This window comes from Amborella trichopoda, chromosome 11, assembly GCF_054954075.1.
Source record: "Amborella trichopoda isolate Santa Cruz 75 chromosome 11, AtrichopodaSantaCruz75HAP2 v2.0, whole genome shotgun sequence".
Classification (NCBI taxonomy): domain Eukaryota; kingdom Viridiplantae; phylum Streptophyta; class Magnoliopsida; order Amborellales; family Amborellaceae; genus Amborella; species Amborella trichopoda.
In genome coordinates this window covers 4,246,958-4,265,091 of record NC_142346.1, presented here as the reverse complement: position 1 = coordinate 4,265,091, position 18,134 = coordinate 4,246,958, and the positions used below count along the sequence as shown (strand labels likewise).

General features: G+C 35.9%; 1 protein-coding gene across 4 annotated transcripts; it reads left to right on the top strand.

Moving 5' to 3' along the window:
• The first annotated feature begins 1,305 nt into the window (after window positions 1-1,305).
• NLP1 (nitrilase-like protein 1) lies at window positions 1,306-15,057 on the top strand. Of its 4 annotated transcripts, none has more exons than XR_016043623.1 (11): window positions 1,306-1,452; window positions 2,196-2,299; window positions 5,011-5,059; window positions 6,280-6,371; window positions 6,519-6,670; window positions 6,751-6,797; window positions 6,932-6,965; window positions 7,691-7,897; window positions 8,003-8,099; window positions 8,267-8,476; window positions 14,739-15,057. XR_016043623.1 is itself a non-coding variant. In XM_020671743.2 (11 exons), exons 2-10 carry the CDS (start codon window positions 2,217-2,219, stop codon window positions 8,434-8,436), a joined length of 891 nt encoding a protein of 296 aa, XP_020527402.1. In that variant the 5' UTR covers window positions 1,306-1,452; window positions 2,209-2,216; the 3' UTR covers window positions 8,437-8,476; window positions 14,739-15,057. The 4 variants fall into 4 exon arrangements, 2 of the variants coding, with proteins under 2 accessions (XP_020527402.1, XP_006851426.1); XR_016043622.1 differs by having other exon boundaries at window positions 7,691-7,924; XM_020671743.2 differs by having other exon boundaries at window positions 2,209-2,299; window positions 7,691-7,857.
• The last annotated feature ends 3,077 nt before the right edge of the window (window positions 15,058-18,134 follow it).

The following is an 18,134-nucleotide window of genomic DNA, read 5'->3' as shown; positions in this document are numbered from 1 at the left end:
AAACATCCTAAGATTCAATGGAAATTGTTGAACACACGGATCTTTAGATGCTCAAAATGCAGTTTTATAAAAATCCTATTACGCTTCTTATCTGAGAAGTAAATATACAGTGTGACACTAGGGGAGAACTCTATATGAACTAGAAAAGCCAAAGATTGGGTGTTTGACTTTAATTTGCGTGTTAAAAGTGGGCGATCTCGATCAAGAGTCTTTAGGAATCGAATGAAACCGAACTAGTTTCTTAAATATTTTTTTAGATCGCTGATTCGGACCCATCTAGATCATTGATCCGGCGACCCATCGTGAAGCGGTGGATGAATCTATAGATGAGACTTTCACTCCTCGAGTAGTGGATGAATCCACTAGTGTTCGAAAACTTGCCGCAGAAACTGATCAAGGGGAGTAATCGGTAAACCGGTCAGTTCAACCGGCCTCACTAGGTAGATCCCAGTCGATCCAAAAAGTATTATTATATATATATATATAATCCAAAAAAATGATAAATATATTTACAGCATGATTAAACAAAGCATGTTTAAATGAAGTTGAAAAGTAGCGAAAAAATAGAATTAAAAAAATCAATTTATGTACAGAAGTATTTTCAATTTTTTAAAAAAAAGATGAGAAAACATAAAAATAAGTATTTATGACCAAAATACTTTTCAATCTTGGTCAAAATGATAAAAAAATATTAAAAAACACATAATAAATAAATCTCTTATTTTTTGAAATTTTATATTTTTTAAAAAAATTAAATGTTCGGCCGGTCCACCAAAACGGCCAAATCTATATCGCTTAAGTTTTGGTTTGACCGACGGCCAAGTTTGTGAATACTTCTTCCACATATGAGACTTTCACTTCTCTATTCTCTCTCAAATCTCTTTTAAGCCTTTAGTATGGACCCGGTTTCTATGCGGCCAAGCTTTTATATATATATATATATAGAAATATAGGTCTATTAATAGATCTATTTTTTAGATAAATTTTTTATCTTAATTTTTAAAAACAAGTAATCTTTAATATAGAGATAGTAAATAAGAAAAAAAAAAAGTAAATTTTTAAAAAAGTAATAATTATAATTCCTGGAACACCTACTTGCGACGGATGCTTTACATTTTTTGGAGTGCATGCGGTCCGAAACACTTTTTCGGCTCTCACGCCAGGGTGTCTTACACTTTTTTGGTGCGTTTGATAATGGAGAAAACTTGTGAAAATCTCGTACTTTCTCCGTACTGTAATTTTTATTTACCGTTTGGAAACAGTAAAAAAAGAGTAAAAATGCAGAAACTTGCAGCGCATGGGGACGATTATCTGGGAAAGTTCATGGGGTATTAACCCCGCCGCTGGAGCTCTCCGCCTCCCCCTTTCTACCGCCAGTGATAGAAACTCTGCCTCCGCTCTCTCTCACCATCAAGGAACCCTGCTCTCTGGCTCTCTACAGAAAGATACCAGGTACGCTCATCCATCTCTCTTGGTCTTCGTCTCTTTGTTTCTCTCTCTAGAATTCTGATACTGGTTTTGCTCAGCCCCTTTTTGCGGTGTCTCTGGATGCTGTTGAATCTTCATATGGGTTTTAGTCTCTCTCTACAACTTTGAGATGATTTTGGTGGACGTTGTGGTTGGAGCTTTCAATTTTCTCTCTCTAGAAATTTAACAGGGTTTTGCTCTTACAGTTGGTTTCTCCGTAGATAATACCCGCATCTAATAGGTTTTTTCTGTTAAAGAGATTTGAGAGTATATTAATGCTCCCAACTCTAACAAGTTCAAGTTTAGCATTCATAGGTTTGTTGTCTAGTTTCTTAACAGGGTCAAATTTAGTTTAGTTTGCTCATTTGATTGAAGAATCATTCATTGGTTTGATTGTCAAGTTTCTTCTTCTTTTTTCTTGAAATTTTCTGCATTTTTGGTCTTTTTACTATGAATCGTGCGTTCATATTGTATTTATTTATTTTTATTTTTTTCACTGTGTTGTGATTATTTTTGTGGATTATTTGGCTCTTTTAACACAAAGGTACCAACAAATATCTAGTTTACTGCAAAAAATTAGGGGCAAGATAGCATCTTTTAGATGTTCTACTTCATCAATTTTTATTTTTTTTTAATATTCTGTATTTTTTTAGTTTGGAACTAAAAACCTAAATATTATTTGTCTCATTTTTTATTTGTGATTGTCCTATCATCATTGTATTTATTAGGAATCTTTTTTAGTGGTGGATATGGGGGATCGAATGGTGGTGGTTTCGGTTCTGCAATTTGCGTGCTCAGATGATGTCTCTGCAAATGTTGACAAAGCAGAAAGGTACTCAGGTTCATATGATTTTTGTTGTGCTTTTTTCTTCTTTGTTAGTCTTTGTGTGATTGATACTAGTGATTGGGAAAACTTCTACATATCCTTTCTTCAGGTTTTTGTATCATCGATAACAAATGATTGGGAAGAGAAACACTGCATAGCCTTGTTAATGAATGAAATTGTGATGTTTATTCAATTGCTGATGTCCTAAATATTGCAGTTTGGGAAATTATAGAAAAAGGCATTTTATTCTTGATGATTTTTTGTTTTGTTTTTTATTGCTTCAGAAATCCTGTTTTTTATCTTGATGATAGTTTGTTCTTGCTGAATTTTTTGTATAAAATGGGGCAGCAAGAAGACGAGCAATATGTTGGGGTGATGGGTTGCACTAAAACGTCATGCCCTACATAATTCTTCAAAATAATAAATATCTATCTTCACTCCATGAATTTACAGAAAAACAGTAATGTAGCAGTTTTATCATTATCTTAGGTACTCATCATAGATTGTTTTTTTCTTTTTTATATCAACAGAATTTAATCAAAGATTGTTCTTTAAGGCAAGCACATGAAGTTTGTATTGTGAGCACTTAAATTGGTTGGAAGTTTTCCTCCAATACTCTTAATAGCAAGGAATAAATCGTTGCCCATTAACAGTGTTGTGAATATTTAAAATCAATGCAATTCATATGGAGTTTATTTTGTGAGCTCTTAAATTCGTTGGAATTTGCGAATTTGTATTAATTTAAATATGCATAACATTGTTAATGGGCAACAATATAGTCCTTCTTATTTGGGGGTGTTAGGGGAAACATAGTGAATTTGGCATTTTTAGGCAATTGGATTTCTTTGATGGGTGTGAATATTTAATACAACGTTCATTTTTCTTTTGAATATCTTGTTGAAAGGATGGTTTTATGTAGGAGATACAATTATATGATTTTCTAATGTTTTTTGGAGAACTAATAGGCCATGAAGATATGGAGTTTACTGCTTGTCAGATGATTTAATGTTCCTTCAATTGCGCATGGAGTTCATGTGTACCACATCAGGTGTTCTAGTGATGTGATGCTTATATGATCAATGTCTCACTCCTTTCATGTTGTACAAAGATGAGCATTTCATGCTATGAATTTTCACCGGTGCTGAAGCCCCCTACTGACTTCCTACAATGGGTAGCAACATTAAGACCAAAATTTGTGAAATTCATGTGACAAATCCACTTTGGGAAGAGTTCATTGTACATCTTAGTTTATGGGTGGGTTGTAAGGCATGAAACCTCAGCTAATGTGTCGAAAAGACAGTTTGGAATCTGTTTTACATATATATTTATCCAAGGGCTTTCTAGAGAAAAACCATCTGAAATGCTTTTTCTATGACAACGGATATTTGAGGTTTAACTTTTTTCAAAAAGATATTCCCCTTCCACCTAGCCATTTGAGAGGGCACTAAGATAATATTGCCTCTCTTTTGAATACCTTAAAAAAATAAAACAAAGAGAACCACGGCTATTAGAATGAAATTTGGGTAGTGGTAACACTCATGGTCAATGGCCGCCTTTCATGCTTGCACAACTAGTGAAATACCCATAATTTGAATACCAGTATTTCCATCACAATTAGTTGTCTTTAAGCTTCTAAAGATGAAATACGGGTAATTAAATCATCCATTTTTGTATTTAAGGTTCTAAAGATGAAATACAGGTGATTAAATCACCCATATTAGAGTTTACTAGAGAGAGAAAGTAGCTTTCAGATATAGAGAGATTCTAGTGTTCAGTAGAGAGATAGGAGCTTTTAGAGAGTGTATGTGGTCTTAGAGAAGTGTTTGCTAGCAATGAGACTTAAAAGAGATGTCCTCTAGTGCATATCAGAGAAAAAGGAGAATATAGGGAGATCCTCTAAGTTTATGATAGAGAGAAGAGATAAGAGAGTATAGAGGATATTTTAAACTTCGATCGGAGGTTCAAGTGGAAGGCTCTAAATAGGCACTAGGAAGGCCCCAGAGGACATCGATGGAAGTAGTGGGAAAGTATTTGGTGGATTATGGTCTGACTAAGTTTAAAGCAGAATGGCGGAGCAAGATTCGTGTTGCTTCTCCCAAATAGTTGGGATAAGGTTCGTGTGATGATGATGATGAGATAGGAGAGAGGTTTTTACCAAAAGAGAGAAGTGGGATTCTAAGGAGAGATTGAGAGTAAAATTTATATAGAATTTTGAATACCCCTATTTGAAATTGCGATTTTAGAAGAGGCCCAATGTTGTCTTATTGACACTCCCAAAAGTGACTTGGAGGGGTGATTTTTTTTCTCAAAATGTAAAACCCCAAATATCCACTATAATACTATATTGATGTTATAAAAGAAAAAAAAAAATTTAAATAATATCTCAGATGAATTTTCTCTTAGAGCGCCCCTGATCCAGTTAGGGAAAAAAATATACTGACATTTCTCTAAGACTGAAGGACAAAAGGTTGGCTTACCACTTGATAACCTTATTGTGTATCACTCTTGTAAGTTTCAATATGAAGCCTACTAATAAAATGAAAAGAGAAATCCAGGAGTTTATAGATGCCTAAGTGGATGATGAGGACCAATACTTGTGTTAAATGTCTTATGCAATTAGTGATGAACATTACTCATGTCAAATGCCTTGCTTTCTTTCTCTCTAATATCCCATCCATATGATAAGATGCTAGGACTGAGATTCCTTTCAAATGCAGGTTGGTTAGAGCTGCCCATAAGAAAGGAGCAAATATTATTCTTATTCAGGTATGAGATCTCATTCTTATGTGACGTAATGCAAATATTTGTGTGAAACTTACATTTTCAATGTCACTTATTTTATGGGAATTATGGTTATTTTGTGTCTTTACTTGAAAAGGGAAAACTTGATGCATTTTTTTAATTTTGAACTCTATGAATGCATAACATTATATGCCAATTTTGGGTAGCCAATTGCTTAGTTATTTTAGAAGATGGGACATCATTGTTGATTTAAAGCTGGGACCTAGTGTTTTGGGAATTTTTCTTTATTCATAGGACAATTTCGTTCTGTACTATAAACTTTCTTGTCTCATGATTCACTTCATCCTTGATTATGGTTCCCCTAGTTTTGAGATCCAGTTCTTGTCTTGGCTATTCATAGTTGCTAATTATTCTTTACCTGCAACAGATTTTGGGTGGCAAACTGCTGGCAGTCATCCTTTTTTTTTTATGATAAATAACTTTGTTGCATTCATTGTATCTCAGAAATTTACAGTTGAGCTGTGTGTGATGCAAAAAATTCAAAAAAAGAATGTACAGAAGACATATGTTTGGTCTATACAAAATGAACTCATGTAAGGAGGGTAAAAGGGTTAGGAAGGATGGATGGATGGATGTATGACCACTAGACTAGTGTGTTGAAGGCCCCTTCTTTCGGTACTGCATCAGCTAGAGTGTTACTTCTCTCCTGATGTGCCTAGACGACACCTGAAGATTGAGACGGAGATCACTGATTTTTCTAGAAGGTACTCTAGTCTCCATGGGCAGGGAGAGGTCCTTTGATCCAAGTAATGACATTTCGAGATTCACCTTCTATTATCAAGCTCAGCCAGTCAATTCAGTAGTCAAAGAATCATAGTTTATCAAAAAGTAACGAGCTTGGGTTCAAACTGGTCAAAATCTCTCTTCTAGGACTGCTGTATACCTATAAAAGAAAAAAAAGCTACTTCAAAATAGATATACTTAATGTGGGAATAGAGAATTATGATAGTGGAAATGAGAGGCTAGAGAACTTCCGATTTAAAAGTCATCTGTGATACTTGTCATTCTGAATTCTTGTAATGCTTTTATATCTTTTAGCGTTTTGCACCTCTAGTCTTCTCATGCATGTTCAGGTCATCTTGGTTTAAGATCAGATGGTGGCTTTTAATTGTTTGTTCATATTTCTGGCACTTCTGGTGCTCCTCCTGCATTGTCTCAAATTCTACTCTTGCTTTGGCATGCAGGAACTTTTTGAGGGGTATTATTTCTGTCAGGCCCAGAGAGAGGATTTCTTTAAACGAGCGAAACCATACAAGGGGCACCCTACAGTTCTGAGGTAAAAAGGGTGTTCAAACAATGTTGTCAATTGGTCCACCAACAAAAACCAGGAAAGAAAAAGCAAACCATATACATGTTGTGCTGGAAGTGTTCAGTTCTGCAATGCTGATATCTAATTCTTTTATGTTTTGAATCATCTGGGCAGGATGCAGAATCTTGCAAAAGAGTTGGCTGTTGTTATTCCTGTGAGTTTCTTTGAGGAGGCAAATAATGCTCATTACAATTCTATTGCTATTATAGATGCGGATGGAACAGATTTAGGGCTCTATAGGAAGTCACATATTCCAGATGGACCAGGCAAGATCACTCATCCCTCCCAATAGCTTCATCCATAGCCCATCATGGTCTTGTTTATAAAATTTATTTTTATTGTGCAGGCTATCAAGAAAAATTCTACTTCAATCCGGGGGACACTGGCTTCAAGGTGTGATGCAGTTCTGGGTAGCATAAGCTGAATTCTGTATTCACATAGGTCTTCATTCTTCAATCAGCCACTTTAGTGTTATTAGTTATTTGTTAAAGATTTTTAATTCAGTGTCTGACATTTTGGAAACTCAGGTCTTTCAAACAAAGTTCGCAAAGATTGGAGTTGGTGAGTAGCTTGGTGAATTTTTGGTTGTAGTAATCATATAAATCTGGTATGCACGCGCACACACACATCATTGTTCAAAAACTCGATCTCTGTAGCCAACATACTCACAAACACAACCACCCACACATGCACATGCATCCTTGTTCAAAAACTTGATCTCGGTAGCCAATTCTCTCTTCTCTCTCTCTCTCTCTCTCTCTCTCTCTCTCTCTCACACACACACACACACACAGGTTGTCTAGAAACCAAGTTTTTCTCTCAGCTCTAGCTGCAGAACTTGGTCACTGAGCTGGACCAGTTACTCGGGCGAGTCCGTGTTGACTCGCCCGAGCTCCCACTGAGCTAAAAACTGGTTAAGAAAATAAAAATCAAGGAAAAATCTTGAAAAACCTGTTAAATCAGGAAAAGACAAAGAAAAGGGTAAAAAATAGAAAATGTATGTCAAAGATGGAAGAAGTTTTCAAAAGGTTAAAAATAAATTTATTGTTTAAAGATTAGTTTCTCATAAAATGAGAAAATATAGAAAAACAGAAAAAATATGTACTGCCCTCTATTGATGAAGGGGGGGAGGGGGGAGGTTTGACTCAGGCAAGGCAACCAGCCGAGCCCAAGTTACTCAGGTGTGTCCAAGACAACTTCTCCGAATAGTTGAACATTTAGTAACACATACCCTGAACTATGCACTGCCCTTATTGATGAAACTAAGAATCTCTATGTATTTGCAGCCATCTGTTGGGATCAATGGTTCCCGGAGGCAGCAAGAGCGATGGTGCTACAGGGTGCTGAAATATTGTTTTACCCAACTGCTATTGGATCTGAACCTCAGGATGAAGGCCTTGATTCATGTGAACATTGGAAGCGAGTAATGCAAGGCCATGCTGGAGCCAATGTGGTGAGAGAAGTATTCCACTCAAGGATATAGGAAATCAATGGTATTTGGCTGTGTATGTGTATTTCATGTACGTATGCTTGCATGTATAGATGTTTGTATGTGTAAGTACATTTACATTAGATTAAGTCTCCTTAAAATGTGGCAGGTACCTCTCTTAGCTTCTAATCGGATAGGAAAGGAGGTTATCGAAACAGAGCATGGAAAGACTGAAATTACATTCTATGGCAATTCATTCATTGCAGGTATGTGACATGGATGGGAACAGTCTTATGTTTTTTGTTTTTTTCTTTTTCAGATAAGCATGTACTTTATCACATGTTGCGTACATATATACTTCACACATGTATGCGATACATACATACAAACAGTTTGTCATTCTTTATGTAGTCCTTACTATATATTTGAACAGGTCCAACAGGAGAAATAGTGGCTCAAGCTAATGCCAAAGATGAAGCCATTCTTGTGGCTGAGTTCAATCTTGATAAGATCAAGTCCAAGAGACATAGTTGGGGTGTGTTCAGGGACCGACGCCCTGACTTGTACAAGGTGTTGCTTACTCTAGATGGAAGCACTGGATAGAATAGGCATAGAGGGTCACAAGTTTCTCATTTTTGTTGAGGTATGCATGCATTATCTTTGTCTTTCTTTTCTCCTGCTGGTATTTTGGTGGGTGAGTTAGGTATCAAAGCTTGGACAATATTGTCGATATGTTTTGAAACTTGTAATCAAAGCTTTAAAACTCTTCTCGGGCTTAGGACTTGGGCCCTACGCGGCCGAGTTCGAGTGGACTCACCCGAGTTCTGCCTAGGGGGTCAAGGAACACACAAGGAACTAGGGAAAATTCCCCAAAAAATCCAAAAATTTATGATCGAAAGTTTTAAATAATCAAGCAAAATTAATATGAAAATAGGAAAATTACACAAAAAAGTGTGTACATGATGTATCTGAAATAGAAATTGTGAAATACAAACTCATAAAGTGCATGATGTCTATGAAATACATGCTCATCCCACATATATTACTCCAGTTCAACAAGATATAAGAATGACCATAGATGTAGAAGTGTCAGTGGAGATGAGGGTATTCTTGGTTCTCATTATCAGGGTAAGCGTCCGTGCCACCAAATAATTGTGAGATACAGGGAGCAGTCCTTATCCTAGCTATGCCTCCCTTCCAGTCTAGAATGTCAATTAAATTGTCCCCTAAGCCATAGTCATAAAGATTCATCCCTCTCTCATGCTCACCTCTACCTCAACCAAGGATCTCTCCCACACCATCTAGGCTATGCTCCTCAACTCCTTCGCTAGGTAGCTCGCTACGTTGTTGGCTACATTGCTGACACAGGTGTTCACTACGTCACCCACCAATTGAACTCTAGTGACAATGGCTATCGTGCTCTCTCTCTCTCTCCCTATCTCTCTCTCAAATCTCTCCCCCCCTCCTCCCCCCCACACACACTCACTCACACTGTAGCTGACAACCTTAGGCCTCCTTAGAGGTCCCATCATCTTCCTCCTCACATCCCTCCACCTATGCCTCCTGCACATCCTCTTGATTGCCCCCCACCAAAAGTTTGAGGTCATCAGACTCATTTTTAACCTCTTTTTCTCGGTGGCTCATGGTACTACTAGCTCCTCCAACTCAACCACCCATCCCTCTGTAGGGTTCTCATAGAATATTTAGTTGAGGTTGATTGGTTTATAACAACTAGCTGCCCTCCTTATCTGCCTCTTCCTAAAGTTAAGGTTGTAGTTGACATACATTTTCATGTGCAACCTCTCTTATCTTTAGCTTATTCCTCCTTGGAATATGGAACACACTCCAATTTCTCTCACACTGTAACGAAACAGGTTTGGCTTAGGGTCTTGATTTTAATTTTTGTAAGTGCAGATTTGATTTCTATATTACTCCCACCATTTCACTGACAAGAAATAAGAGTAATTAGTCAATTAAAGATTAGAAGTAAAACCACATGTACTAGTTCTGTTAGGAAATACTGACTCATGAAGTTTGTTAGCTAACTTGGCTCTAGTTCTCCTCGAGTTCTTCCAAACCATGTTACTGCCAAAATCCTTTTGTGCATCCATATACATAGAGAGCTAAAAAAGTAAATTCCACGTACTTAATTTACATAAAACAAAAAAGTAAATAACAATATTGTTTGGCAACTAAAACTTATAGATAAATGTTTACCTGTCTCATGGCATGAATTTGGGCATGCGCACATGCTCTAGTCTCTCAATACAGTACCTCGTCCCTTCTATGATCTCATATGTCAGCTTTGACCCAATTAATAATATTTCGGGTTAAAGAAAAGCATGCCTACAATGTTAATATAAAACACAAGCATGGCAACATAAATCACAAACTAACATTGAAACACAAAATGAAACTTTTTTTTTTTAATATGTTGACTGTATTGAACAGAAAGTGAGTACAGAATGTGAGAGGAGCGGGGGGGGCAGGATACCCACAGATGGGTTCCGCCCAAAAAATAAGCAACCACAAAGCCCTGTACAAAACCAAGGGTGTATAGGTTCCCTAAGGTGGCTTGTGACAAGGTTGCAGCTGCCTTTGCTAGGGAATCAGCCACACTATTTGCTTCTCTCCAAACATGATTCCATGAGATTTGTAGATTCCTTGTGAGTTGACAGATTTCTTCAAATATGTTGTCAAGCCTCCAAGGCCAGGGGGCAGTGCCTGAGGCCCAGGCTATAACACTGTAAGAGTCGCCTTCAACGGTTACATAATGCCCCCAGCTAGTGTCTAACTTCCTGAGGCCTTACCGGAGAGTAGAAGCCTCTGCAATTGTTGAATCAGAGACACCAGTGGGAATAGAAAAGGAGCAAAGGGTATTGCTGTTGTGGTCGTGGAACAAGCCACCTATGCCTGCATGGCCTAGGTTTCTGAGAGAACACCCATCGAAGTTAAGCTTGATGTGGCCCTCTTCGGGTGGTCTCCAACGGGAAGAGCGTGGTGGCCTCTGGGTTTCGAAGGAGCGAATGGGAGTCCAGCGGTGGAGAAAGTCAGAGTGGCAAAGGTTTTTGAACTATTTGTGGTGAGTGGCCCAGAAGATGACTGCTTCTCTGATCTTTTCTAGTAATGCATTCACCGGAGATGTCTGGCTTCGAAACATTCAGGTATTTCTCTCAGTCCAGATTGGCCTGCAAAAGCAGGGTGCCGGCCTTAGGCCAGGGGGTTGAGAAGGTAGACCTGATGAGATGAGGAACATCAGGTGGAGCCACCCACTGCTATGGGAATAACTGGATGTCAGCCCCTATAGACGAGGCTACCTTGCAATGGATGAAGAGGTGAGCATTGGTCTCCTCATCCTCAAAAAAAGTAGGGAGGGGGTTGAATGTCCTCTATTTTTACTTGGCAGGGTCCATAGGCTTCTTATGGACCCAAGTTTAATTGGGATTACAATTCTAGAGAGGGAGGTATACGTCTTTTTCCCAATATTGTTTATGGATCCTAAGGAATCAGGGTTTGAAACTTTGGATATTGGAAAATCCAAAAACTTTCCCTCAAAAACCAAGATTTTTTGGGCCAAATATCTCAATTTCCAAGCTTTGACTGAGCAAATTAGTATGGGGTTCATGTAGAGGGTTGAATCACGATCATATGGAACCAAATTTCAAGAAAATTGGATTAAAAATGAGGGAGAAATTAAGATATTCATGGATTATGTAGGTTTAAAAAAGGTATTTTTTCACTTTAGATGGAAAATTTTCAAGCCAAATCTATCAATTTTCCAATAAATTAGTTTGGGGAACTTGGAGAGGGTTTAATCACATTCAACTATAACCAAATTTCAACATATATGGATTGAGGAAGAACTTGAAAGATTGGCGGATCTGGTAGGGTTTGACAAAAAAGAAAGTTGTGTTTTCTCCTAAAACCAAGAAAGTTCAGGCCAAATCTATAGCTTTGATCCAACAGATTAGTTTGGGGATCCTATAGAGGGTTGAATCAAGTTCAACTCGAACCAAATTTCAAGGAATTTGGTTCAAAACGAACCAGAAATCAAAAGATTAATGGATTTAGTAGGTTTTAAAAAGGAACTTTCTTTTCCCAAAAACCGAGAAATTTCGGGCCATATCTATCAATTCCTTGGCTGGGATCAGCATTTTGGAAAATAAAAAATAAAAATCTAGGCTTTGATCCAACAAATTAGGTTGGTGATCTTGTAGAGGGTTGAATCATGTTAGAACCATGGTTCAAGGAATTTGAATAAAAAATGAGGTAGACAAGAAAGGATTGGCTGCATAGATAAAAAAAAAATTACTTTTCCATTAAAAAAGAGGAAAAAATGCGAATGACAACTCATTGATTCAATTGAGCAAAGCTTGATGGATTGGATTAAGAATAGGGCATTATGTAGCCCATAAAATATTTATTTTCATCAATTATGCATCAAGACAAGCAAATTTTACAGCATTATGCCGTAAAAGTTGCTCTGTAAAACTACAAAGCAAAATAATTAGGGGAATTGATTCTACTAGGACTGATTCCTCCAAATGGCATCACTAAGCCGAATTCTCAAGTACTCGGCCAGGTCACACAATACTCTACCAAGTTTATACATCACCCATCCGAGTACCGTAAGGTTTGCACACAAACCATACTCAGCTCAGCACCTAGCCGAGATTGAGTAACTCGACCTGGTCTTTGAACATAGCTAGCAATATCTTCAACTAAAAAGAAACGAAGTGATGGCATATTCAGTTTGTTTGAAAAAATTTCTCCTGACTGAAAAGCTTTTAGTGTTCACGATTTTCAATCAAAGTTCTCTCTCTGTGTGATGCTATGATTCTCTCTAATGGATTATTGGGGGCGTTAGTTTACATGATTTAGTTTGTTTGGGGGCGTTAGTTTGCTTTATGTCTTCAATTTGAAATACTCTTTAAGATTTTACTGGTTCCAGTAAGGATTTAGCTTTATTCAAGCAAAAGGATTTCTGGAGAGATTAACATCCTCAATATTGATGGACACATTGTCGGACACATTGTTGAAAGCAGTGTTTAAAAAAACGCCGAGTCAAACCGGACTCGCCCGATTCGACTCGGGAATCGTCATGGACAGATCTAATCGGCGAAAAAAACGGGATCGTCCGGTTCTTGAGAGAACCAAACGATTCTGTACAGTGACTTCGCCGATTCAATGTACGGAATCGGCGAGTCCGTACAGTGAATCTGCGAGTTCCGTACGGAACTTATTATTATTATTATTATTATTATTATTTTTTTTTTTTTTTTTTTTTTTTTTTTTTTTTTTTTTTTTTTTTTTTTTTTTTTTTTTTTTTTTTTTTTTTTTTTTTTTTTTTTTTTTTTTGTAATCCATGATAGATTTTTTTGTAATACTTGATCGATTTTTTTGTAATCCATGATCGAATTGTTTTTTGTTTTTTTTTGTAATCCATGATCAAATTTTTTTTTTTTTTTTTTTTTTTGTAACCCATGATAGAATATTTTGTAATCCATGATCGAATTTTTTGTAATCCATGATCGAAATGTTTGTTTTTTTTTCTTGTAATCCATGATCAAATTTTTTGTTTTTTTTTTTTTTTTGTAACCCATGATAGAATTTTTTGTAATCCATGATCGAATGTTTTGTAATACATGATCGAAATGTTTGTTTTTTTTTTGTAATCCATGGTCGAATTTGTTGTTTTTTGTTTTTTTGTAACCCATGATAGAGTTTTTTGTAATCCATGATTGAATTTTTTTGTAATCCATGATCGAATTGTTCTTTTCTTTTTTTGTAATCCACGATTGAATTTTTTGTTTTTTTTTGTTTGTTTTTTTTGTAATCCATGATCGAATTTTATGTAATCCATGATCGAATTTTTTGTAATCCATGATTGAATTTTTTGAAAATTTGTGATTCTTTTTTTTTAATCCATGATCGAATTTTTTTTTGTAATCCATGATAGAATTTTTTGAAACTTTGTGATTTTTTTTTTTTAATCCATGATCGAATTTTTTTTTGTAATCCATGATAGAATTTTTTGGAAATTTGTGATTTTTTTTTTTTTTATCTATGATCGATTTTTTTGAAAATTTGTTATTATTATTTTTTAATCCATATTATTCAAAGAGAAAATGAGAGAGATGATGATTCTGCGGCCACCCTATCCCAGCCATATTATTCACATATCGAGTCCCAACAGCAACAATGCAGGTGAGCATGAAGGATGGACAATTTTCGGGGATTTTAGATTGGGAACACAACAAAACACTAACACTCAGGGATTTGGGAATAGTCAGACGTCTGCTAATATCAATGATTCGTTTTTAGATCAAATCAATGAATTGTTAAACAAATTCAATCAATGGCACCAACGTGACCAAGAAGAACAATAACGTCGTCTATCATTTTATTTTTAGATCATATGTTACTAATTTTATGTTTTATTGTAGTCCATGTATGTTGATATACTTATTCCATGATAATTCTATATTTATCTTTTTGTGTGATGTAAATTAAATGCTGAAAGGGAAAGAACATATCAATATTCGCATATTCATTCAAAAACATGAAAATTCTTAATGGAGTACCCTCATTTCTTATTGAATTCCTAAAAAACAATATTTTTTTCGGATTTTTTTTAAGCTTTATTCTGACCGATTCACTCGATTCTCGATTCGGATCGGTTTTTTGGAAGCCCTATCCGGGTCACCGATCCGTTTTTTAAACCATTGGTCGAACGTAAAGCGGTATTTGTTGATTCCTTAGATCCCTAGGAGAATAGAAATTAGGAAAAATTATGAAGTATCGTTTTTTTATAGAATTGATCATTAACTTTCTCCAATCAAAGAAAGGTTTGGCCATCTTTATCTGTCAAATTTTGTTTCTAACTTTTGTTTATACTGTTGTAGGGCTACCAAGAGGAATCAATTTTCCATCAAATTGCAATAAGCCATGTCAGGCAGGGGCCATTGAGATGTTATCCTCAGAATGGAAGACAGGAAAGGCTTAGTCCCTTTTCCAGTTGTGATTGTGAAACATAGTTTGCAGACTTCGAAACCAATTTTGTGGTCGTGAAACACACTTAATTTGTGGTGGTTTTTTTAGTTTTTATATGATGGCAATACAATGGTGTAATATATAATATTTTATCTTGTGACATGCAATATACAATTTTTTATCTTGTTACATTCTCTCAATAGGAAATAGTCTATTGTTGCCTTTCCAAAATTAAGATTCTTGAATTTTGTTTTTATTACTCCCCGCAAACTCGTCTGAGGAGGCATCTGAAGTTCGAGTTTGAAGTAAGATCTTGAAAAACATCTCGGGACATTGGCTTGGTGAAGATATCAGCTATTTGATTACACGAAGATACAAACTGAGTGACAAGTATCCAAGAGCGTCCTTTTCACACACAAAATAGCAATCTAACACAATGTGTTTTGTCCTAGCATGAAATATAGGATTAACTGTCATATATAGAGCACTAATATTATTACAAAAAAATGTTGGTGCTTGAGAAAGTGGCACCCCAATGTCTTGAAAAATAAAAGAAATCCATGTTAATTTTACAGCAGTAGATGTCATAAATCGGTATTTGGCTTCAACGCTTGAATGAGCTATAGTTGACTGTTTTTTAGCACTCCAAAATATACAGTTGGAATCCAAATAGGTGCAAAAACAAGTGGTTAAATGGCAATGTTTGAATACCCATCCTAGTCAGCATTAGAGAATGTGTATAACTCAAGGGAACTAGCAGATAGGATTTTTATACCATAAGATTATATACTATTGAGATAACGAAGAATCGGCTTAATTGCCTGAAAATATGCAATTGTAGAGGTATGCATAAGTTGACATAATGTATTAACAATGTACGAAAGATCGGGTCGCGTTAAAGTGATGTATTAGAGCACAACAATAATGTTCCGATGAGAGATGGATCAAGAAATAGATCAGGATTCCCATGAACATTATTCTTCACTGTCATTGGTGTTGAAATAGGTTTGGCACCTAACATTTAGGCACGATCAAGAAGATCCCGGAGAGATTTGCTTTGTGACAGGAAGATTCTACTAGAAAAATAAGACACCTCTATGTCAAGAAAATAGTGAAGAGATCCAAGATCTTTCATTGCAAATTCTCTTTCAAGTTGGGAAATAAACCATTTCAAAAGATCAAAATTATAACCTATAACAATAATATCATCAAAGGATAATTGTGTCTTAAGTAGTGCAACAAACAAATAGAGATGAATCAACTATATTGCAATAAACCCCTAATGATAATAAGTAGGTACTAAATCAATCAAACTAAGCTCGATGTACTTGCTTGTGACCAATTATTTAATTTGCAAACATGATTTAGATATTACGATCTAACAAAGCCAAATGGTTGTTCCATAAATACATGTTCCTTAAGAAAGCCATGCAAGCAGTTTGATAGGCTAGTGACAAACAATAGCTATAGTGAGCATAATTCGCATACTAGCATTCTTAATAATATGACTACAAGTTTCAAAGAAATCAACTCCAACAAGCTGATTATATCCTTTACCCCCTAGTCTGAGCTTGCGTCTCTTTAAACTACCGACAGACTTTAGTTTAGTCTTATAGACCCAACGTTAACCACCAATATTCATACTTGGAAGACAAAGAACCAACTTTTAAGTGGAATTAACATATAAGGCTTTAATTTCGTCTTCCATTACACGATGCCAACCCAAACCATTCAAGGCAAACTTGATGGACTTAGGCTCATAATGGATAGTTTCAAAAGTAAGAGCATTTGAGACTGTCACCATGGATGGGAGAATTCGAGGTTTTTGAGTACATTTTGAGTTCTTATGACCACGTGATAACGATGGCGCTCAAGGACTCGTGAAAAATTAAATTGGTTGGTTTCTTGGGTGACAACATTTTAATCATCATGAGCATGTGTTGTATCATCTTGGACATCTTGGGTGATGGCATTTTCATCACCATGAACATGGGCTGTATCATCTTGGGCATCATGTATGGTTGTCATCTTGGTGGCATCTTCCTCTACAAGAGGAGTTGGATAGCTATCATTATTAAGAGGCAAGTCAGGTAGAGGAATCAACACACTGTACATCCCTTATGGGCGATCTATGTGGAGGTGATGAATCAGAAGAAGAAGTATGTATGTCAGATTCATGACACTCAGACCATTCTGCATAAGAACATGTGCACCATCAAATAAAGAATATGGATTAACATAGGAAAAACTAATTTCATCAATTACAATATGTCTAGAGATATGGACTCGCCTTGTGGGTAGATGCAGACATTTGTTATCCTTATGTTGAATATTTTAACCAAAAAATACATATGGAAGAGAACGATGACAAATTTTATTTGCAACATAGTCTCAAAGGTACGAAAAACACTGACACCTAAAAACTCAAAGTGATTAATAGTCCGGTAGGCGGTCAAACAACAAAGGATTTGATGAATCCATTTGCAAAATGGCCGAGGGGATCGTGTTTATTACAAAGATTACAGTATGAAAAGATTCAACCCAAAGCCGTTTAGGAACTCCCGCATGAAACATCATTGTAAGGCCAGTTCTACAATATTCATATGTTTCCTTTCAACTATTCTATTTTGTTCAGGGGTTCCCAAACATAATATGTGTTGCACAATTCCATTATCAGTAAGATGAGCAATGAATTCTTTCTTAGCGAACTCACCACCTCCATCACATTGAAAAATTCAAATTCGTTTTTCAAATCTCCTTTCAACCATACGATGAAATTTCACAAATACAAAGAAAAATTGAAATTTTCTTTTCAAAGGATAAATCCTAGAAAAATGCATATAATCTTCCGCAAACACCACATAAAAGTGATAATTCTGATTAGATAAAATTGGAGCCATAAATCAATTAATCTTAAAAAAAGGTTCTGTAGAGGTCTCATCAGTACTACAAATGGGAGTTTACAACTGTTTCCCATCTGATAACTAGCACAAACAGAAAGCTTTATTCCATGCATCAACATTAATCAGCTGTTTAGATTTTAAATTATATACTACTCTATTTTGAGGATATGTTGATGTTACACATCTTCTGATGTTCTTTTATTTCAATTAGAAAATAAACCTTCAGGTAGATCCTCAAGTGCATAAAGTCCGCTATTTCTACACCTGCTGGCTAGAATTTTCCTTGTGATTCTTTCCTTAATCAAAAAATCATTTGATGAGAACTAAAAAATACAAGAAAAATCTTTTATAAATTGCCCAACAAATAATAAATTATTTTTCATCTCTGGCATGAAAAGAACGTTA

Excerpts from the sequence above, each read along its gene's own strand:
- NLP1 (XM_020671743.2), top strand. The coding sequence starts at position 2,217 with ATGGGGGATCGAATGGTGGTGGTTTCGGTTCTGCAATTTGCGTGCTCA. Across the intron at positions 6,671-6,750 it reads ACATATTCCAGATGGACCAG|GCTATCAAGAAAAATTCTAC; the intron begins GCAAGATCACTC and ends TTTATTGTGCAG. Across the intron at positions 6,966-7,690 it reads GTTCGCAAAGATTGGAGTTG|CCATCTGTTGGGATCAATGG; the intron begins GTGAGTAGCTTG and ends ATGTATTTGCAG.